Source organism: Canis aureus, chromosome 12, assembly GCF_053574225.1.
Source record: "Canis aureus isolate CA01 chromosome 12, VMU_Caureus_v.1.0, whole genome shotgun sequence".
Taxonomy (NCBI): Eukaryota; Metazoa; Chordata; class Mammalia; order Carnivora; family Canidae; genus Canis; species Canis aureus.
Window position 1 is genome coordinate 10,843,391 of NC_135622.1, and position 24,081 is coordinate 10,867,471.

Consider the following 24,081-nt stretch of genomic DNA (forward strand, 5'->3'; position numbering starts at 1 on the left):
AAATCCAAGGGTGCAAGGACCTTGGATGTGCCGTAGTAGTGGCTTCATGATATGGCCTCCTTGGGTCTTGCCTCAGAGACCTTTCCATCCACCTGTTCTAATGAATGCACTTCCCCTTCCCTGCAAGTTATTGGGACAGAACGTCCTATGCTTTCACCTTTCTGTGGCTTCAGATGTTGGATTTAATTAACAAAAATTCTGCAGCAGAAATGTGGTTATGAGTCAGGGATGTGTACGTGTGTGCTCGCCTGTGTGTGAAGCCAGTCTCTCAGCACCAGCTAAAAATGTGAAGCAGCCAGTCAATGCCGGGAATTGAGGACACCATATGCTGGCATTTCTAGGTCTTCCTAAGAGTTACATAACTGCCCCCAAAGCCAGGGGGCAGGAGCCCGGCCAGCCGTGGGAGATGTTTCCAAAGAGGAATGCTGAGGAAGGTCTGACCTTGAGAAGACAGGGAGCTCGCCAGGCTGTGGAATGTTCCCAGCCTCGGGGCTCAAACAAAAACTGTATTCAGAGAGAGAGTGCTCTGTTGAGAACAAGCCCGGTCTGTCTCCCCGCTTTGTCTTGGGGGTTTATCAAGGTGAGCCCTTACCCTGTGGGCCACTGGATATTGAATTTAGAGCTGGGCACAGCTGCCAGACCAGGGCCCTGGTAATCCTCCCAGCCATCTCTAATTAGCAGGCTTTGGGGCCCAAGCATCTTGAGGGCCAGGCAAAGGTGAGATAAGAGCTCTAACCTCATCTGTTCACAGAATATGGCTCCAGAGAGGCATTGTTGGGAGAGAACTGTGGGAGGGGACAGCCAGTCAGCAAGGGTTTATCACAGGTTCGCTCTGTGGTCATCTTTGGGGGAGGGAGGTATCTGATTGGCCCCTTGCCTTCTAGAGCATTCTCCTCACCACCCTCCCTGTCCCCTGTCTTGCTTGACCAAAGCTTATTTTTCTTTCAGACTTCAATTCGGAGGTCTGAGACCTAGAGCAGAATTTTTCAGACTGGGGGTCATGACCATTAGTAGCTTGTGTCATCCATGTAGTGGCTCACACCCAGCATTTCAAAAAAAGATGAAGAATAAAGTAGTTTATTCAAGCATATCAGATATGATAAAGTATGTGTTGTTTCAGTTATGTGTATGAGATTAATTCTTCTTGGTGATCGTGGTTAAAAAAAAAAAAAAAGGAAAGCTTCTGGTTTAGAAGTTAACTCTGTCCCTGTTCTTCTTATTACAGCATCAGAAACCCTTGCTCAGTCTATTTTAGACAGGAAGGGCATTTATTTTATCACATAAAAGGAAGTTTAGAGATGGAGCAGGCCCCAGGGTCATTGATACAGGCTTCACCATGCTGCCAAGGAGGCCAGGCCTTTGTGATGGGTTTTAGCCTCAGGCTGGTAGCAAGGTGGCTGTAGAAGCTCCACCTCGCATCCAGAGAACATCGACAGAGAGGAGAGACTGGCTGTCTTGTGTCTCTAAAGAGTGAGGAAATCCTTCCTGTAAGCCCTCCGGCTGCCTTCTCTCTGTCAATGGAGAATCATTCACAACTCTAGTCTCAGACCCATCACTGGCAAGGAGTGTATGACTCCCACAAATAGATGAGACTGAGCAGGATATCCCGCTAGAGCTGGGGCCGGGATGGAAGGAGGCATATTTGATCAGAAATAGGGTTCTGGCCATGTACTAGAAGGCTAAATGGGAGAAGATAATTTCAATGTCTAAAACTGACAAGTGACTGAGGGCTAGAATACCCAAGAAATTCCTATGAGTCAAGAAAAAGAGAGCAACCCCAACAGAAAAAATAGGCAAAAGATATGCAATATTTATGGAAGAGTTAATCCTAAAAGCTAACAAACTCGACAAGATACCCAGTCATTATTAATCACCAAAGAAATGTGATTTAAATGGGGCTGTATACTCATTAGATTAACAATTAGAAAACGGGGTAACTCCAGTTGTTGGCAACCCAAACATTGCTCATGAGAAGGTGGATTGGTATAGCCATTCTGGTCTTGTCAAGTGATGCAAATGCATATACTATGTGACCAGTGATTCTGCTCCCAGGGAAGCTCTAACAAAGGCCACATGGGACATGTGTGACGATGTTCCCTGAAGCTTTATCTGTGGTGGAGAGGTGTTGTCCACAGTTCTGCTCTCCATCACTGAGAAGGAAAAGGTCAGATGTGATGGATACACCAACAAAGCACTACGCATCACCTAGGGGTGATCTATTAGAAGTACCTATGGCAACATGGATAGATCTTAAAAACCAAGTGTTTTTTTTTTTTTTTTTTTTTTTTAAAGAATCTACTTAGTTACGAATTTTTTAAAGGTTGTTTTTTTGTTGTTGTAGACACAAACTGTAGCATTTCTGGGTGAAATGACATGATGTCTGGAATTTGTGCGAAAATATTCCTGAAAGAAGTAGGTGAGCATGAGGAAGGGAGATTAGAGGAAACAAATTTGATGACTGTTTGTAATTGTTCAAGCCTGGTGGTGGCTATGTGGATCTTTGCTATATTGTCTCTACTTTTTCATACCTTACAGATTTTTCATGACAAAAGCTTAAAACAGCACTCTGAGGGCAATGCCTGTGCTGTAAGAATATATTGAAATAAAAACATGCACATTAAAGTGGTACCCATAAAGTAGAACAACACAATGGAAGATGGTTATGGCAATTAAAAGGGAAAAAAGAGAAAATCTTTGATGTCCCATGTGGAAGGCTAAGAAGACTCAGGATGGCTGTTGGCCTCCCTTGGACCATGGGATGAAGAAGCACACAGCATTTGTAGGCCATTGAGATCTGCTCAGTGCCCACCTTTATTTCCTCCAGGAGCCTCCTTCTGATCCTCAGGGCGTGGTTAGGCTCCTCTAGTCGGTTTCTGCAGCACTGGGGGCTCTCTGATTCTGGCATTTACTTCACAGTGTCTTACCACACTATCTTCCCCACCAGATGTGAGTAACAGGGCCTGGGACTGTGTGTTGTGTTTTGCGCAACAGTACATGCCCAGGGTGTGGCACAGTGTCCACCACATTGGATGCACTCCATAAAGTCTGTTTAATGGAAAGCAGTAGCCAAGGCTTATTGAGCATTATCTCATTCTATTCCCACAACTCTGTGAGGTGGGAAGTAGTACTTTCCCCATTTGATCAGGAAGGCAGTGGAGGCTCAGAGAGGTTAAGAGACTTGCTCAAAGTCACACAGCTAAAGCATGGCAGAGCCAGGATCCAGTCAGACGTTCTGCCGTGAGAACCCAAATGCTGTCACTGTACTATACTGTCCTGAGGAAGGGATTGCAGCCCCCAATGTCGAGAGGAGAAGCTAACATACCTGAAGCATTTTGAGAGCACCAGCAGGTACTCCCAAACCCAGAGCCAAAGGGGGTGGCACAGGCTCTGGTGTTGAGAGCATGGTTGAGAAGGAAATGGTGTGATCAGGGAGATGGGAAACAAAGGAAAGGAGCTTGCTACCGACAGCCACAGGAGGCCAGCATGTGACGGAATCCAAGAACACTTTCCCTAAATTGTACAGGGCTAAAGCTGGTGGCTGAGACCCAGCCCTCCCCGATGGTTTCTGTCTTCCCTTCTAATAGTTTGCAATCTGTGGTTCTCACCCCCGGGGGTGGTTTTGCCCTCGGGGATCATTTGGCAATGTCCAGAGAGGGAAGGGTGATGAATGGCATCTAGTGGGTAGAGGTCAAGGGTGCTGCTAAACACGCTACAATGCACACGGGACAACAAAGCCCCACCCAAAACAAAGAATTATCCAGCCCCAAATGTCAACAGTGCCAAGAACGGGAAACCCTGCTTTAAACCTGTAAATTGCTCTTAGCCTGTAAGATACTTCTGACCATTCACCCCTTCTCTTCCTCTAGTCCTCCTGTCTCAGCTTCCAGAAGCACTAAATGTAAGGACTTGGCAAAGACTTCATGTTGTCAGAAGAAGCCTGAACACTGGCCGGGCCCTGGGAGTTTGGTGTGTTGGTGGCATCCTCTCCTCTGATGGTTCCTTACAGTTCAGGACTGTCGCACCATGCTGCCTTCCCGCTCTCTGATTCTTGGGCCTGGTTAGTGTTTAACAACCACCTCTGGGAAAACAAGCCCCAGTTTCAGTGTTTGATCGTTTCCATGCTGTAAATACTCCAACCCTGGCCAATTTCAAGCTACCTGTGGGAGGGCGGTTGGCTTGCAAAATACCTGAAAATTGAACAATCAGACGAGCTGGCAGGAGCCGGCTCTCACACACCACTGCTTAGACCCACCTTCTGATCTTCCATATTCTGTCTTCACAATGTTTAACAATTTATTCCTCACCCATCCAACATGGGTGTTTCTGATACAGCTCTCCTATGTCGTCCTCCAGGCAGCTCGGGACCCACGCTCCTTCTAACTTGTAGCTTACCTTCCTTTGGGGAAGCAGTGGCTCTCACCCTTCAGCATGCATCAGAATCTGCTAGAGGGTGGACACTCAATTCCCCAGGGCCCTGATTCAGCAGCTGGGAGGGGGTGGTGAGGAGGGCTGGCAATGGGCCTTTTCTCACAAGTCCCTAAGTGATGCTGGTGGACAGGGCACACCTGCTGAGAGCCACATTGGAATCATCTGGAGAGCTTTAGCAACTCCTGATGGCCGGGTTCCGTGTTCTGACATCCTGATCTAATTGGTCTAGGAGGCAGCCCAGGTGTGGAAATAGATAGGAAGTTTCCCCGGGTGATCTCAATATACAGCCAAGACGGTGAACCACTGCCTTAAGGGCCTCACTATACCTTTTTGCATTCAGCAGATGGATGTAGAAAGCGAATGCAAACTTTATGGGAAGGCTTATGGGCCAGGCCTGGAGACGATCTGTTTATCAGCTCCCATCGCGTTGCATGGCTGCATCTCACAGCAGAAGGCCAGGATATATGGTGTTCCTGGGCACTTGGGTGGAAAGGGGGCACAGTTTTTGTTGAACAACTAGCGAGTTGCTGCTATACTTATCCCTAACTATGACTTTGGAGCAGTTGTACCCAAGATGGATGCTCATGTGTGTGGTCACACGAGTGTCGATGAGTCTATGTGAGTGTGTGGGAGTTGCTGGCTTTAGGGTGAGTGTGTGGAGTTAAAAAAAAAAAAAAAAAAAAAAACTAGCAGTGGCAACACATAGGGTGTATTTGAATCCCTAGAGGGAGGCAGCTTGATGTGGTGGGAAAAACCAAGTCTTGCAGATCTGTGCTCAACCTCTTCCTGCATTACCTTTTACAAATTACTAATCTCTCCAAGTCTCAGTTTCCCCTCTGTAAAGAGGGAATAATTTCTACTTTTTTTAAAAAAAAATATTTTATGTATTTATTCATGAGAGACACAGAGAGAGAGAGAGAGAGAGAGAGAGAGAGGCAGAGACACAGGCAGAGGGAGAAGCAGGCTTCATGCGGGGAACCTGATGTGGGGCTTGATCCCGGGTCTCCAGGATTATGCCCTGGACTGAAGCCAGCGCTAAACGGCTGAGCCACCCAGGCTGCCCTAATTTCTACTTCTATCTACTTCATAGGAGTAAATGAAATAAGCATGAGGCTGCAAAGAGAGTGCTGTAGGCAGGCACACACAGTACATGTTGCACCAATGTCGGTTCCCTTTCCCTCAGAAGAAATTGCCCTGTTGGCACCAGAGCTCAGGGAACTGGAGCGGATGACCCACATAGACTCTGGGCTTCTCTCTTGGCACATGCATGAAGAGCCGAGTATGCTGGCTAAGGACTAGCTGGCTTTCAGTGTTCTGCTGTCTGTTCTTTGGGAGAGAAGGGACCCACACCTGGCCGATTCTCACTGTAGTAGAGGATGAAACTGTGTTTCTGGGACAATATTTAGTTGGCATTAACATCCTCAGATGTCTGTCATTTTAGGAAAAATTTAAGACCTTGCAACTAGTTTTAAATGGAGCAATTATTTATACTACAAGAAGATCCTTTACATTACTAAACTACTTCTTTCAACAATTCCACTTTCCAATGCACAAATTACACCAAGGCAGTCCTGACTGCAGGAGGTGGGGGGATCTTTGCTTCCTATAGAAGGCAGTGCCAGGAAGGACAGCGTTAGAATCCCTGGCCACTAAGAGCAGTCATTAACACTGAGGCTGCAGGAGGTAAGGGACTTGCTACCCTCCAGCTCACAGCCCTGCCACTGCCTGGGAAGCAGACCTGGGAAAGCCACCACAGAGCTGGCCTGGATTAGAGCCACCAGCCTTCGCGCTTCCCAGTTACACAAGCTACAGCTCGGTCACCCAGCAATTCCTGGGGGCAAATCCATTTGAATAACTGCTCAACAGCAGGTGCCTAATTTCCAAGAAAATTTCTGTGATCGTATGTTTTAACATACTCTAATCTTCCCTGTTGTTTTTCATAAAACCACTGCCTTTCTCTGATTCTTGACACCAGCATTCGCCCTCCACCGTGTTGCCAATGCTTCCCTGGCACTTGCTTGTAAGTACCAGGTACAAAGTTTGAGGAGCCTGGACTTGAAGCTCAACTGCCTGGGTCTGAGGCAGCCTCCCCCATTTCTGCCACTTGCTAGCTGTGTGACTTCAGGCAAGTTACTTCACTTGGCTGAGCCTTGCTTTTCTCATTTGTACATGACTGTGGTTTAGGACATTGCCGGGCACAAATGGCTATTTCTGTGATGGGGGAACACTGTGTACGCTCTCCTAGGTTTATCTTCAGGGGACACTTGGAGCACAGCTGTGGTGGAGATGTGTGTAGAGACGGGTGTAAGAAGTGGACCACCCGTTAATGAGCCCTTAGGAAGAGCCAGGCGCAACGCCAAGCCCTTTCCATGTTTGACTTCACTTAATCTTCACAGTACCTCATAAGGGAGGTATGGCAATCCCCTCCGTTTTGCAGACAGACAGGCTTGGAGAATGTAAATGCCTTGCCCAGATTGCCTTCCTATTAATCTGAGGAAGCAGCCTTCCCAGACCACTGCTGAGACCGCTGCTCTCCAGGCACATGAGGTGAGGGGGACTGAGGAGTGGAAATGGAACCCCATGCAGAAAACCCTGTGGGCCCACGCAGCCCCGCAGCGAGCCTGAGCCTGGCCAGGAGGCCCTCCACCCTGCAAGCCTCTGAAGCTCTGCACATAGGGGTCTGCCTCCAGGAGGGCAGGAAACAAAAGCCCTAAAAAAAAACTAAGTGATTTTATCATCACTTTTTAAAAATTGAGGTATAATTGAATTACATATTAGTTTCAGGCGTACAACATTTATTTTTGTTTCAAAATAATCAGAAGTCTAGTGGATATCTCTCCCCATACATAGTTAATTTTTCTGATGAGGACTTTTAAGATTTACTCTCTGAGCCACTTTCAAATGTGCAGTGCAGTATTATTAATTGTCGTCACCATGCTGTACATTACATCCCCAGGGCTTATTTATTTTATAACTGGAAGCTTGCACCTCTTGAACTCCTTCACGCATTTTGCCCACCCCTTAACCCCTTCCTCGGGCAACCACCAATATGTTCTCTGTATCTATGAGCTTATTTGTTTTAGAATCCTTGTATATGTCAGATCATACAGTATTTGTCTTTCTCTGACTTATGTTTTAGAGAAATGCTCTCAAGTTCTATTCATGGGGTCACAAGGGGCAAGATCTCATTACTTTATGGCCAAATAATATTCCATCATACACCACATCATCTTTATTCATTCAATCATTTGATGGACATTTAGGTGATTTCCATATTTTAGCTCTTATAAATAATGCTGCGATGACATGGGGGCACAGATAGCTTTTTAAGTTCTTGTTTTCATTTTGCTTAGATAAATACTCAGAACTGGGATGCCTAGATGGCTCAGTGGTTAAGCGTCTGCCTTTGGCTCAGGGCATGATCCCGGAGTCCTGGGATCGAGTCTTGCATCAGGCTGTCTGCATGGAGCCTGCTACTCCCTCTGCCTATGTCTCTGCCTCTCTCTCTCTCTCTCTCTCTATCTCTCATGAATAAATAAATAAAATCATTTTTAAAAATAAAAATAAATAAATAAATACTCAGAACTCAAATTGCTGGATTGTATGGTAGTTCTAGCTTTAGCTTTCCAAGGAACCTCCAAACTTTTCCAAAGTGGTTGAATCAATTTATAGTCTCACCAACAGCACACATGTTCTCTTTTCTTTACATCCTAGCCAACACTTGTCTTTGGGGTAATTGGCATTCTAACAGGTATGAGGTGATACCTCATTGTGATTTTGATTTGCATTTCTCTGATGATAAGTGATGTTGACCATCTTTTTTTATGTACCTTTTGGCCATTGTATGTATTCTTTGGAAAACTATTCAGATCTTCTGCTCATTTTTAAACCGGATTATTTATTTTTACTATTAAATTATGTGAGTTCTTTATATATTTTAGACATTAACTCCTTATCAGATATGTAATTTGAAAATACTTTTTCCCATTTTGTAGGTTACGTTTTTATTTTGCTGATGGCTTTCTTTGCTGTGTAGAAGCTTAGAGTTTAATATAGCCCCACTTCATTTTTGCTTCTGCTTCTTTTGCTTTTGGTGTCAAATCCAAAGAATCATCTTCAAGACTGATGTCAAGGAGCTTATTGCCTAGGTTTTCTTCTAGTTTTATGGTTTCAGGTCTTACATTCAAGTTTTTTTTAAATCTATTTTGAGTTCATTTTTGTGTGTAGTATAAGATAGTACTTCAGTTTCATTCTTTTATAGGTCGCTGTCCTGTTTTCCCAACACCATTCATTGAGGAAACTGTCTCTATTGTATATTCTTGACTCCATTGTCATAAACTAACTGACCATATATACATGAATTTATTTCTTGGTTCTCTATTCTGTTCCATTGATCTCAATGTCTGTTTTATTTTATTTTTTTAATTGAAGTATAACAACGATGGTATATTAGTTTCAGGTATATGGCATACTGATTTGATAATTATATACATTAGTCAGTGCTCACCAGGAAAAGTGGAGCCCTCATCTGTCACTGTACAGTGCTCTTACAATATTCTTGCCTATATTCTGTGTGCCATACTTTTCATAACTGAGAGTTATTTCATAACTGAAACTGGCACCTCTTAATCCCCTTATTTTATTTTGCTCATCATCATCACCCACCTCCTGCTGGCAACTACCAGTGTATTCTCTGTATTTAAGAGTCTGATAATTTTGCTTTTTAGATTCCTCATATCAGTGAAAGCATATGGTGTTTGTCTTTCTCTCTCTGACTTATTTCACTTAGCATAATGCCCTCTAGAACCACCCGTGTTGTCACAAATGGCAAGATTTCACTCTTTTTTATGGCCGAGTAATGTTCCATTGTATATATACACTACATCTTCTTTATCCATTCATCTATTGATGAATACTTGGGTTGCTTCCATATCTTAGCTATTGTAAATAATTCTGTAACAAACATAGGGGTGCATATATCTTTTGGAATTAGTGTTTTCATTTAAAAATAACCGGTAGTGGAATTACTGGATCATATGGTAATTATATTTTTAATTTTTTGTGGAACCTCCATAGGTTTTGCACAGTAGGTTTACCAACTTATATTTCCATGAATAGTGCACAGGGTTCTTTTTTTTCCACATCCTCACCATCACTTGCTATTTCTTATCTTTTTGATATTAGCTGTTCTGACAAGTGTGAGGTGACATCTCATTGTAATTTTGATTTGCATGTCCCAGATGGTGAGTGATGTTGATTGAGCATCTTTTCATGTGTCTATTGGCCATCTGTATGTCTTTGGAAAACTGTATATTCAGAAAAGGCAACTTATGGAATGGGCAAAGATATTTGCAAATGACAATATCCAATAAACAGTTAGTATTCAAAATATATAAAGAACTTATAAAACTCAAGACCCAAAAAATAAATGATTCAATTAAATATGGACAGAAGACATGAATAGACATTTTCCAAAGAAGACATACAGACAGCCAACAGACACATGAAAGAAGATGCCCAACATCACTTATCATCAGGGAAATGCAAATCAAAATTGCAATGAGACATCACCTCATACCTGTTAGAATAGCTAAAATCAACAACACAAGAAACAACAGGTGTTTCCGTGGATGTGGTGCAAGGATGTTGGTGGGAATGCAAATTGATGCAGCCACTGCAGAAAACAATATGGACATCTCACAGTTAGATATTTAATCCATTTTGAGTTTACTTTTGTGTATGGTGTAAGAAAAGTCCAGTTTCATTGTTTGCATGTTGCTATCCACTTTTCACAATACCATTTATTAAAAAGAATGTCTTTTCCTCATTGTATATTTTTGCTTTCTTTGTCATACATTTATTGACCATATCTGCATGGGTTTATTTCTGGGCTCTCTATCCTGTTCCATTGATCTGTATGTCTATTTTTGTGCCAGTACCATACTATTTTGATTACTACAGCTTTGTAGTATATCTTGAAATCTGGGATTGGTTTTCTCCAGCTTTGTTCTTATTTCTCAAGATTGATTTGGCTATTTAGGATCTTTTGTAGTTACAAAGAAATTTTAGGAATTTTGTTCTCATTCTGTGAAAAATGTTGTTGATATTTTGCTAGAGATTGTATTGAATCTGTAAATTGCTTTGGGTAGTGTGGACATTTTAATGATATTCTTCCAACCCATGAGCATAGACTATCTTTCCATTTGTTTGTGTCATTTTTAATTTCTTTCATCAGTGTTTTATAGTTTTCAGAGTACAGGTCTTTTACCTCCTTGGTTAAGCTTATCCCCAGGTATTTTATTCTTTTTGGTGCAGTTGTGAATGGAATTGTTTTCTTAATTTCTCTTTCTGCTACTTCATCATTAGTATCTAGGAGCAATGCAACTGATTTCTGTATATTAATTTTATATCCTGCAACTTTACTGAATTCATTGATCCTAATAGTTTATTGCTGGAGCCCTTAGGGTTTTCTTTTTTTTTTAATTTATTTATGATAGTCACAGAGAGAGAGAGAGAGAGAGAGGCAGAGACACAGCCAGAGGGAGAAGCAGGCTCCATGCACCGGGAGCCCGACGTGGGACTCGATCCCAGGTCTCCAGGATCGCGCCCTGGGCCAAAGGCAGGCGCCAAACCGCTGCGCCACCCAGGGATCCCGCCCTTAGGATTTTCTATGTATAGTCTTAGGTCATTTTCAAACAGTGACAATTTTCCTTCTTCCTTACCAGTTTGAATGACTTTCATTCCTTTCCCTTGGGTGATCTCTCTGGACAACACTTTCAGTATGATGGGTAAAAGTGGACATTCTTATTCCTGATCTTAGAGGAACAGCTTTCAGGATTTTATCATCAAGGATGATATTGGCTGTGAGTTTGTCAAATATGGCCTTTATTATGTTTGGTGTATGTTCCTTCTGAACCCACTTTATTGAGAGTTTTTATCATGAACAGATGTTGAATTTTGTCAAATGCTGTTTTTTGCATCTAATGAAATGATCCTATTATTTTTATCCTTCATTTTATTTATGTGGTGTATTGTATTGATTGATTTGTGGATATTGAGCCATCCTTGCATCCCCATAATAAATCCCATTTGATTGTGCTGAATGGATCCTTTTAATGTTTTGTTAAATGCAGTTTGCTAATATTATGTTGAACAGTTTTGACACGATGTTCATAAAGAATCTTGATCTGTAGATTTATTTCTTTATAGTGTCTTTGTCTGGTTTTGGTATCAGGGTGATGCTGGCCTCATAAAATGTATTTGGAAGCTTTCTGTCCTGTTCTATTTTTTTTTTTGAATAGTTTGAAGAGAATAGATATTAACTCTTCTTTAAATGTTTGGTAGAATTCTTCTGTGAATCCTTTTTATCATGGACTTCTGTTTGTTGGGAGTCTTTTGATTACTGATTCAATTTAATTGTTGGTAATTGGTCAATTTAGATTTTCTATTTCTTCCTGATTCAGTTTTGGGAGGTTATATATTTCTAGTAGTTATCCATTTCTTCTATGTTATCCAATTTGTTGGCATATAATCTTTCATAGCAATCTCTTCTAATCTTTGTGTTTCTGTAGTATTGTTACTTTTTCATTTCTGATTTTATTTATTTGGATACTCTTTTTTTTTTCTTGAAGAGTCTGGCTAAAGGTTTACCCATTTTGTTTATCCTTTCAAAGAACCAGCTCTTAGGTCCATGCATCTCTTCTATTGTTTTTTAAGTCTCTATTTCATTTATTTCCCCCTTGATCTTTATTATTTCCTTTTTTCTACTATCTTTGGGCTTTGTTCTTCTTTTTCTAATTCCTTTACTTGTGAGGTCAGATTGTTTATTTGAGATTTTTCTCAGTTCTTGAGGCAGACCTGAATTACTATAATTTTCGCCCTTAGAACTGCCTCTGCTGTGTCCCACGGATTGGGACCATTATGTTGTCATTTTCATTTATCTTTTGTATGTTTTTATTTACTCTTTGATTTCATTGTTGACCCATTGGTTGTTTATTAGTATGTTGCTTAGCTTCCATGTGTTTCTGTTTTTTCCAGTTTTTTCTTCTCGTAATTGATTTCTGGTTTTATATTGTTGTGTTCAGAAAAGATGCTTGATATGATTCCAATTTTCTTTAATTTATTGAGACTTGTTTTGTGGCTTAACATGTGATTTATTCTAATGAATGTTCCATGTGCACTTGAAAAGAATATGTATTCTCTTGTTTTTGAATGACAGAATATTCTGTATGTATCTGTTAAGTCCACCTGGTCTAATGTATCATTCAAAGACACTTTCCTTATTGATTTTCTACCTGGATGATTGATCTATTGATGTAAGTGGGCTAGAAAAGTCACTGTTTTTGTACTCCTGTCAATTTCTCCCTTTCTGTCTGTTAATATTTGCTTTATGTATTTCAGTGCCCCAATGTTAGTTCCATACATATTTACAATATGTTGGATTGATCCTTTTACCATTATGTATATATGGCAGTGTACAGATAGCTCTTGGGTTTTTTTTTATCCCAAGAAGAGGATAAGTCACCTTATGTCTTCTTATTGGAGCATTTAGACTATTTACTTGTAAAGTAATTAATAGGATTTACTTATTGCCATTTTATTAATTGTTTTCTGGTTGTTTTGGTAGTTCTTCTCTGTTCCTTTCTTGTTCTCTTTCCTTCTGAATGATGACTTTGAAGCTATGCTTGGCTTTGCTTGGCTTTCTTTCTCTTTTTTTTTGTGTGTGTATCTATTATAGGTTTGTGATTGCCCTAAGGGTCATACATAACATCCTAGGTACATAGCAGTCCATATTATCACTGAAGTTAGAACACATTCTAGAAGAACTTTATTTTTATGCCCCCTCTACATTTTATGTATTTATTATCATATTTTACATCTTTTATTTTGTGAGTTTAGCTAAATTTTTATATATAATTTTTACTTTTTAAAAATCTTTTTACTAGCTTATAAATGATTGCTCTGCTACCTTTACTCTGTGTTTGCTTTTACTCACGAACTTTTTTCCTTTCTAATTTACTTTCAGTTATGGTCTTTTCTACTTAAAGTAATACTTTTTACATTTCTTATAAGTCCATTTTAATGGTGATGTACTTATTTAATGTTTGTTTGGAAGAATTCTTGATTTCTCCTTCAATTCTGAATGATAACTTTCCCAGGTAGAGTATTTTTGGTTGTGGGGTTCCCTCCTGACCCTTTCAGTATTTCAACTATATCATGGCTCACCAAGTGTCTTTTTTTAAAGATTTTATTTATTTATTCATGAAAGACAGAGAGAGAGGCTGAGACATAGGCAGAGGGAGAAGCTGGCTCTCCGCAGGAGCCTGCCCAATCCAGGACCCTGGGATCATGCCCTGAGTCAAAGTCAGACACTCAACTGCTGAGCCACCCAGGTGTCCTGCTCACCAAGTTTCTGATTTAAAAAGAAAATCAGCTGAAAGCTTTATGGCATTTCCTTTGTATGTAACCACTTACCTTTATCTTGCTGCTTTAAAATTTCTCTTTATTTCTTGACATTTGACTTAGTATGTGTTATGGTACGGAACTCCTTAAGTTCATCTTTCTCGGTCCTCTCTGTACTTGCTGGACCTGGATGTCTATTTCCTTCCCCAGGTTAGGGAAGTTTTCAGCTATTATTTCTTTTTTTATTATTAAAGATTTTTATTTATTTATTCATGAGACACACAGAGAGAGAGAGGAAGAGACACAGGTAGAAGGAGGAGCAGGCTCCATGCAGGGAACCCGATGTGTGTGGGACTCCATCCCCAGACTCTGGGATCATGCCAGCAAACGCTGAGCCACCCTCTGGTATTATTTATTCAAATAAGTCTTCTGTCCCTTTGTCTCTCTCTTCTCCTTCTGGGATTCCTATAATGTGAATATCTGCTTACTTGATGTTATCCAAGGGATCACTTAACTTATCCTCATTTTTTAAAAACTCTTTTTTCTTTTTGCTGTTCAGTGTGAGTGCTCTCTGTTCCCTTGTTTTCCAGATCATTGAATAATTCTTCTGCATCCTATAATCTACTGTTGCTTCCTTCTGTTGTATTTTTCATTTCAGTTTTTGTATTATTCAACTCCGATTGGTTGTTTTTTTATATTTCTTATTTCTTTCTTGAAGTTGTGAGTTCTGAGTTCATCTACTCTTCTCTCCAGTCTGGTGAACATCAACTGCTTGAATTCTATTAGATAGATTGGTTATCTCCATTTCATTTAGTTCTTTTTCTGAGGTTTTGTCTTGTTCTTTCATTTGGAGCATAGCCCCCGGTCTCCTAATTTTGCTTGACTTTCTGGGTTTGTTTTTATGCGTTAGGTGGAACGGCTACTTCTTCTAAATTTGACGGAATGCTCCTATTGTGGTCATCCCCTGTATAGACTGTGTATGCCCAATGACTTTGGCTGGGTGGATGGTTAGAGATGTGGCTGGCATGGCCTGAGGGTCCTGCAGCACTGTGTTGGAGCTGCCCTGATGGGATGGCTGGAGCTGAAGTGGGCATGGGCCAGGGAAGTTCCAGGGCTCTGTGTAGGAGACACTCTGTCAGAATAGCTGAAGCTACAGTGGGTGCAAGCCAGGGGGCCCTGGGGTTCTCCACACAGGGGTACACTGGTGGGGCAGTTGGATCTGAGGCAGGTGTGAGCCAGGGGTTCCTGAGGCTCTCTATGCTGGGGGCTGCTCTGACAAGTCATTTGGAGTTGAAGTGGTATAGGCCTTGGATGTTCCAGGGTGCTTTGTGTCTGTGTCACCTTGATGAGACAGCTGGAGCTGTAGTAAGCACTGACGAAGGATATCCTGGTGTGCACTGTACTGAGACCATCTTAGAAGTGGGACACCTGGGGCTTGTGTGGGCTAGGAACTGGGGCTCACTAAAGTGGCAGGCCAGCTAAGGTGCCTGAAACCTGCTCCTGTCCATGTAATCAAGGTGGAAGGGGAATATAGCCCATAGTGTTTGCCAGCCCCTCTGGCCCACAGGAAGTTCCAGGAGCTCCCCTACCATTTTTTGAGGTTCTAGGCTGATTTCTTTATATTCTAATTATACTTTTAAACGATGGCTTTTTTTCCTGTACCCCAGAGTAGACAATTCTGCTCATGGTCCCTCGGTGTTATCCCTCACCACTACAATTCACAGTGCTGGGGGTGGAAGTTCCTTTTGTTACCATGTCTCCATCTCTCTTGCCATTCTCTGTGTGGTCTCTCTATAGTTGTGCAGGAGCTGTTTGGTCAGCCTTCAGTTCTTTTTCAGGGGAATTGCTCTATAAGTATGTGTAGATTTGGTGTGTTTGTGGAGGAGGTGACTTCTGGGTCTTCTATGTCATCATCTTAGACTGGAATTAATCTTGCTTCTTTTTCTTAATTACTGTGGCCAGGACTTCAAATACTATGTTGAATAAAAGTGATGAGAGTGGGAATCCTTGTCTTGTTGCTGATCTTAGATGAAAAACTTTCATCTTTTCACCCAGTGTGGTATTTGCTGTGTGTTTGTCATATATGGCCTTTATCGTGCTGAGGTATATTCTCTCTGTACCCGCTTGGTCAAGGGTTTTTTTTTTTAAATCATAACTGGATGTTAAATTTTGTCAGATGCTTTTCTGTGTCTATTGAGATGGTCATAAGATTTTTATCTGTTAATGTGGTGCATCATGCTGACTGATTGTAGGTTTTATACCATCTTTGCTTCCCTGGAATGAATCCCGTTCGACTATGGTGTATGATGTATTTAATGTAATACATTCTATTTAACATATGTTATGTATATTAATTATTGTTTGCTAATATTTTGTTGATTTTTGTACCTATGTTCATTAGGAGTATTGACTTGTAAATTTCTTTTCGGGTGGCACCTCTGTTTGGTTTAGGTATCAGGGTATTGCTGGATTCATAAAATACATTTGGAAGCGTTCTCTCCCTTTCTATTTTTTGGAAAGGTTTCAGAGGAATTAGCATTAATTCTTCTTTAAATGTTTGCTAGAATTCACCAGTGAAGCCATTGGGTCCTGGACTTTGTTCTTTGGGAGGTTTTTAATTACTGATTCAATCTTACTAGCAACTGGTCTGTTCAGATTTTCTATTTCTTTGTGATTCAGTCTTGGTAGTTCTGTTTCTAGGAATTTATCCATTTCTTCTACATTGTCAAATTTATTGGCATATAATTGCTACTAGGTATTTACCTCAAAGATACAAATGTAGTCATCTGAAGGCGCATCTGCACCCCAATGTTTATAGCAACAATGTACACTTGAAAAGAATATGTATTCTGTTGCTTTTGGATGGTATATTCTATAGATCAGATAAATTTAACAGATACGTAATGTATCATATAAGGCTGATGCTTCCTTATTGATTTTGTCTGGATGATCTATATCCATTGATGGAAGTGCAGTATTGAATTTCCCTACTGTTACAATATTGCTATCTGTGTCTCCCTTTAGGTCTGCTAATATTTGCTTCATATATTTAGGTGCTCCTACATTGGGTGTATAAATATTTACAACTATTAAATCATCTTGTCAGATTGACCCCTTAGCATTATTATAATGCCCTTCTTTGTCTCTTACTGCAGTCATTGTTTCAAAGTCTATTGGTTGCCTACAAGTATAGCTACACTAACTTTCTTTTGGTTTCCATTTGCATGGAATATGGAATATCTTTTTCCATTCTTTCACTTTCAGTCTGTGTGTGTGTCGGTACGTTTGAAGTGAATCTCTTGTAGGCAGCAATAAATGGGTCCTTATTTTTTTTAATGGTTTCAGCCACTGTCTAATTATTGATAGGTATATACTTACTACCATTTTGTTAATTGTTTTCTGGCTATTTTGTTTTTGAGACTTTCTTTTGTGATCTGATGAGTCTCTTTAGTGGTATGCTTAGACTATCTTTGGTGTATATTCTATAAGTTTTTGCTTTGTGGCTTTGCTTTTTGCTTTTGCTTTGAGGCTTACACGTAGTAACTGATATAACAGCATATTTAAGTTGGTAAGAACTTAAGTTTGAATGCATTCTAAGGCTCTACATTTTTATCCCCTCCCCACTCCCACAGTTTATGTTTTTAATGTCACATTATATATCCATTTATCTTGTGCATCTGTTAACTGTCATAGTCTTTTAACCTCCACACCAGCTTTAAATTGATTGATCCACTGTCTTTACAATATTAGATTATTCTAAATTGTACTATATATATACCAGTGAGATTTCTATTTTTTATATTTGGTACTTTCTTCTATTTTCTATCTCTTTTGTGAAATTTTCACTGTGTTCATCCATTCTTTTCTTGATTTTGGTGAGCATCTTTTTGACCATTATTTTGAACTCTTTATCAAATGAGTCATTTATTTCTGTTTCATCAAGTACTTTTTCAGGGTTTTATCTTGTTCTTTCATTTGGAACATATTTCATTTTCTTCATTTTCCTTGGCTTCTTGTCTTGGTTTCTACACGTTAGATAAAACAACCCCTCTCCCCATCTTTAAGGTGTGGCCTTATGAAGGAAATGAACCTTAGTTCAACCCTGCCCTAGCTTTGGGTTATCTTGAACCTTTGTGATTGTCCAAGCATTATTTTTGGTGGCTTCCAGTAATTGAGGGTGTGCCAAGATCTGTCAGTGACCCAAGGGGGACTTCAGTCAGCACCTAGGTTCAGGCTGATTGGAAGCTAGACCTTTAGGCAGCAACTTTTAAAGAATGCAAATATATACAGCACTGTGGGACTGCAAGCTTAAGTCCCACTGGACACCAGAGCCAGGCAATCTTGAGGTAGCCTCTGGGTAGTAGTCACATAAATTACAGTGCCAGACAAATGTATGAGTTCCGTTCTGGGAGATACTTGCAATCTGGAGCAAGGCAGAGGGACAGGGCAAAGATGGTGTCTACTGGCCTCCATCCCCAAAGTGCATCTTAATAGGTACCAAACCAGAAGCCTGCCCCTCAGGCTAAAGCTCCTGAACAAGCAGATAGACCTGTCACAGAAAAACTTGGTGTGTCTTTCAGTCTGTCGTCTGTGTAGTGCCCTGGAGGTGACAACCAGCCAAGAACCATCCCCTGAATTGTAGTCCCATGGGATCCATAAACACAAAGCTGCTGGTCACCAAGTGCCAGATGATCTATGGGCAATCCCCTGAGTGACAGCAATAAAAGCTGGGGCATCAGACACATGTAGAATCTCCTCTCCAGGAGATACTGGCACTCTGGAGTGTGGCAGAGGGAAAGCGAGAGGATAGCACCCACTTTCTGAGGTCTCTGGAAAGGATGACAGTGAGGCTTTGACTGTGTGCTTCATTAGAAGCTGGTCCCTCAGGCTGATGCTCTAAAATCAGTAAATAAGCCTCTTACACATAAAGTCTGGGTGGTTCTCAATCGGCTGCTTCTGTGCTGGTTGTTGGGAGCAAGTAAGTCTGTGCACAGGCTTTTTAAGAGCTGTTTTTCAGTTTGCTATTATAGCATAAACTTCATTGGTTCTCAACGCTAAATGTTTTGGGGACTTGCGTCTCAGGTGAAGGTCTTAAAAGCTGGAGTGTGGGCAGCCCGGGGGGCTCAGCGGTTTAGCGCTGCCTTCAGCCCAAGGCCTGATCCTGGAGACCTGGGATCGAGTCCCACGTCGGGCTCCCTGCATGGAGCCTGCTTCTCCCTCTGCCTGTGTCTCTGCCTCTCTCTCTCTGTGTGTGTCTCTCATGAGTAAATAAATGAAATCTAAAAAAAAAAAAAAAGCTGGAGTGCCTAGTGTGGAGTACAAAGCCTTTGTTTCTCTCAGAGAAAAGCTCCAGGTTTTGAGTTCCCTCCAGTTGTGGGCGCTCGTGCCACAGGCGGGGTTAATGGCAAGATGGTGTTTCATTCTCTCACACCTGCTGCAATGGGAGTTTTTCTTATTTGCCTGATGTGCAGGCATCACTCTAGTTTCTAGGGTTTTCTTCCAGAAGTTGTTCCATATACAGCTGTAGATTTCACATGTCTGTGGAAAGAGGTAAGTTCAGGATCTTCCTAGGATGCCATCTTGAACTGGAACATGCCTTTCTCCTTAACATAGGGAGTACTGGCTAACTGCTGAATGCCAACTTCTCTTTTTAAGGCACTGAGTTGAGCATGAGGGATAAAACGGAAAAGACAGGCTCCTGGACCACACAGAACTTACAGGTTAGCAGGGGGAAATGGGTATTAAATTAATAATTACATAACTGAATAACAGCATTGTGAATTCTGTGAAGGGGTAGAAGGGCAGTGCCAGGAGAGAAAGGGATTTATTATTGAGCGAGCACCAGCCACTGCTCTGGTCTCCACATATAATCGCAGTCCTTTCAACAATTCCCAAATGTCACCCTTATTCTAGAGTAAAGGAAGTGCAGAGAGGCAAAATTCTGTGCCTATGGCCAGTAAGTGACCATATCTAGGCGGAGACAAAGCCTGTTTTCAGCCACACTGGAATTGACAGTACTTGGTGATTGGCTGCGTGCTGGTGGGGCCGCGGCAAGTAAGGGAGACCAAAACTTCCTGTGACTTCCAGCTTTCTGACTTAGGCAACAGGGTGGTGGAGGTCATTGCCTAGAACATGTTCATTTTGAGACCTCAAACTTGGGTTTGTCTTTGGAGTTTAGAGTAGTGTGTTAGGCTTTCTGAACAAATATAGATATCCGATAGATAACTGGGGGCCCAGGAGAGAGGACCAGCCTGAAAGCATCATGTGGGTGACGTTATAAAACCCCAGGAATATGAAGCAGGCAGAGGGAAGGGTACGGGGAACTTGCTGAGGAAATGAACAGTCAGGGAGCATGTGAAGAGGAAGCTGAAAGCTAAGGAGTAGGCAGCGATGATCGTGGAAAGATAAGAGGTCTGATTTCAGGAAGCGTGTGATGGAGGCATAGATGCTGCAGAGGCCAAGTAAGGGCTGGGATGTGCTGCCAGACTTCATAATCAGGTCAGTGGCGATCTCAAACAGGACTTTAGAGGATGGGTGTTAAAGGAACAAGAGGTGGTGGAGGGGTCAGTATTCAGGAGCTGTTTCTATCATTTTTCTGGAGCCATACTTAGCTCCACAGAAAGAGCTAACAGGAGAATCTGCATGTGAAGTAGAACTGAGCCCAGGCATTCAGTCTTGCTTTTAGAAAGCTCAGAAAGATCTAGCCCATTAGGTCTGGTTTTGGTACCAGTTGGATGCATCACTTAGCTGCTTCCTGTAGAGCAGGAAGTTTTGGCCCTAAAACTTTTTATTTAGAGAATTGTCAGGAGGTAGAACTCTTTTGGTGGGAAGGGGATAGAAGGTTCAATCCTCCCCTGGTCCTGCTCTACCCTACTCTGTGTGTTTTGAAGTCTGGGGCTGCTAAGAGCTGTGAAAAGCCCTGGTCTGGCAGCCAGCTGGGGTCAGCCCCATCTACTGTGTCAGGCTGCTGACCTTCATCATAGTAGTGTGTGCTCAGCGGTCAATTCTCCGGGGGTCCCAGAAAGCAGACACACAGGGAATATGGATGGGGGCAGCCAATCTTGACAGTGCTGTGTCAGTTTAAGCACATGGCAAGGACCCTGTTACTGCCATCACAGCAGTGACGTGCAACATGTCCTCAAGCAGCCAGTTACCACCTGTCTCATGGTCCAATAATCCTGACAACTTTCTCTTCATTTTCATCCTAGTTCCCTTCTGTCGGGCTGAGCAGATGGCTCTCTTTAAAGATGACTTGTGTACCAGTGCAGAGATCACCCCAGGGGAAAGTGCCCTGAGGAAGAAAGAACTGGTAGGTTAGACTAAGGGCAGACCACCCAGCTCTCCCAGTTCCTCCAGCTGGAGGGGGTATTACAGTGACAGCCCATATGTGGGAATGCCATCTCCCTTCCCCTCCCACCTGTGTAGCTTAGAAGTGAATTCAATTTGTCAGGCAAATTGAATTTAAATGAAAAAACTGTAAAAATAAATAAAAATAATAATAAAAAGAAGGGAGTGGCAGGCAAGAGGCACAGGCAATGAATTAAACTTTCAGAGGAAAAAAATACTCATTCTATGATCACCTGCAAACCACAATCACTCTGGTGCTAGCAGTAAGGACTCTGGATTGTTGCCTGCTTGAAGCAAGGACAGCCTTGGAGCATGGCTAGTTAACAGCACTCAGGCTGGATTACTGAACCAGGAGACCGAGGGGGTGTGGGGTGGGCATTTTACACTCACTCATTGAAAGCAGGCATTCTCAGACTTGCCCCCGAAGTAAACAGATCTCTTACCTTTTTTTTAAGTGCCTCTGGCACATAACCACTTTCTGAAATGGAGCTATTTGATGCTACATTAGGAACAAGCTATGTGAAAGGGAAGCACTCTATGATACACATGCCATGAGACTACAGATGTAGGTTCTGCTGCTCAGACAAACCTAAGTCTAGGGAAGCTTGAGGCTGTTGTCGTGGGGACCTGAGAAATGGCGAGTGGCCTGCAGGCTGGGACCAGACTGGTCAGAGTTTTATCTCAACCAAGCAACTGAATCTTTCACAGCACGTGTTTTGCCATCAAGAAACAGGTGCTAGATATGTTGGCAAATTGAGTTTAAATATAGTAAAAATATACTTCATAAATAAAATGTTTTTAAAAGTAGATGCTAGGCAGCAGGTAGACCACTCACCCAGAGGTGGCCCACAGGAGAATGGGTCAGGTAAGTTCCTCTACTAGAAAAAGAGGGTCTGGGCAGTTTCCTCTGAACACTGGTTCACAGACATGAATGTGTCTCCAAATAGCCTAGAGAGCTGATTAAACCAGATGGCCGGTTGGTTAGCTTTGGTTCAGCAGGTCTGAGTTTGCCAGGCTCAGAAGTTCCTGGTTGGTGCTGAGGAAGCTGCCAGCACCGGGATGCGCACTCAGAACAAACATCTGGGCAACAGAAGTGATGAGGCCATGAGACAGATTCCATTATAATAGCCATCTTTATTTGTAAAAATCCAGATATAAAATGTATTCTTTCAGTCTTTCCAAGTTTTCCTTTTTACAAAAACAAAAAGGCACATAAAAACCATCCCCACTGTCATTCCCATAGACGATGTTTTTCAGGCAGCCCTCCCCCCTCCCCCCCATATAGCTACATGCTTCATTCCAGGACGTCTTGCTTCCCCCACATGCTTCGGTGCTTTCCTACCAGGGTAGAGTTCCGAATTCCAAGACTGAAGTACACAAAGAGGGGGTGGGTGGTGGGTGCAAAGTGTGTGGCATGATGCTCCACGACGTGCAGGACACGGGGGTCTAGTAGTAGGTTTCTTTCTCTACCCAGCCTGTATGCAGCAGAGAGAGACAAGACACAGTGCAGTGAGTCCTCCTGGCTCTAGTGCACAGTGGGAATGATAGTGACAAGGAACGACTTGGGGGTGACAAAGTCCAGGAAAGGGGGATGGTTCACCCAAATTCAATACTGGACCTCAACTGTTATTTAAATGTTTTTAGAAAGAATGTATTAGTTGGGAAGATGGTTGAGGTTTCTGACCAACTTTCCACCGTATCCTATTGGATTTGTAGTTTAGCCTAAAATATGATTGGTTCTGAAACCTTAATTGAGATCTTTACTCTGGGGATGAGACTGGCTGGACCCAGTTTCCAGCTGGCCAGGCCAGTGGCCTTAGCCAACCAGACTGATCACAGAGGGAGCCCAGACACGTCAGAGGAAATAGAAGCCACAGAACTACGGCCTCTCCCACACCCCTGCTAAAGCTAAAAAGGTCTGTAATTACCGCCAGGGCGTCGCCTGATGATGAGTTTTCGGACTTCGTCGTACACGAAGATGAGAAGAGAGTAGGGAAAGGCACAGAACCACCAGGTAGGTCTGGAAACAGAAGCAGGTAGCAATTTACTTATGAACACAATTCGAAGGAAAGAGATGATGAACTAAGCCTGGGAGGAGGAGCCACATAGTCACCGCTAACTACTGAGCCGTTAGCATGGAACACACAGAATGGTCTTAAGAACAGAATGTGGCTCCCTGTGCTCAGGGCCTAGAGGGACTTCATGAAGGAAGCCCCTTCCCACCTTCAGTTTGCTTTTTATAATCTGTAGTGTGAGTTGAGATTTTTTTGTTGACCATCCGACAGCAAACGGACATTTCCTTTCCTCCCTTTCTAAAGTTTAAGAAGCTTGAGTGTGCAATGTATCTATGTCCTGGCACTTGAAGGTCAAGAACTACCAGGTTTATCCACCCCTTGAATTCAGTCACCTGTGTACTGAATCCCAGCGCCAGGGAATGAATAACGCCGGGACCTAACAGAGAGTGGAGGCCTTTGGGAATGTAGCGAGCTGCCGCGTCAGCCCCCAGCCTGGAGACAGGTGCCCCAGGCAGCCTTGGTGGAGGGCTCTGCTTCCCTGACTACCAACGTCTGCAGTCAACACATGAGGGCGGCTGTCCCAGGGCAGAAGCCTGGCCCTCTCCTCCTCTTCCTGGCGCTAGGCGATCTCCTCCGCAGCTAAGATACGACCTCATCTGACTCAGCCACCCGAAGTAACTAACCCACCTTCCAAATTGGGTAGAACCCGTTGGGAACAAGTGATCTGGTCCTAGCAAAACATGTCCTGAGGCACTATTCCATTTCAGGGTCATGCTCCATCTCAGCCTTTTAGACAGCTAGGTGGTTCTCCTACCCTCCTCTTGACAAACAGTGGCTCAACCTGATAGAATCCAACTTGGACAAGGCTTTGCCCCTTATTGTATACCAG

The 24,081-nt window shown here is 42.5% G+C and overlaps 1 protein-coding gene across 2 annotated transcripts in view; it reads right to left on the reverse strand.

The window, feature by feature from the left end:
* Window positions 1-22,291: 22,291 nt before the first annotated feature.
* Window positions 22,292-24,081, reverse strand: part of ATP1A1 (ATPase Na+/K+ transporting subunit alpha 1) — a 29,406-nt gene continuing 27,616 nt past the window's right edge. For both annotated transcript variants that reach the window (XM_077842717.1, XM_077842718.1), the window contains exons 22-23: window positions 23,106-23,197; window positions 22,292-22,652 (exon numbers count right to left, since the gene is read on the reverse strand). In XM_077842717.1, the coding sequence (XP_077698843.1) occupies window positions 22,624-22,652; window positions 23,106-23,197 (121 nt within the window). In that variant the 3' untranslated portion in view covers window positions 22,292-22,623. The remainder of the gene's footprint in view (window positions 22,653-23,105; window positions 23,198-24,081) is intronic.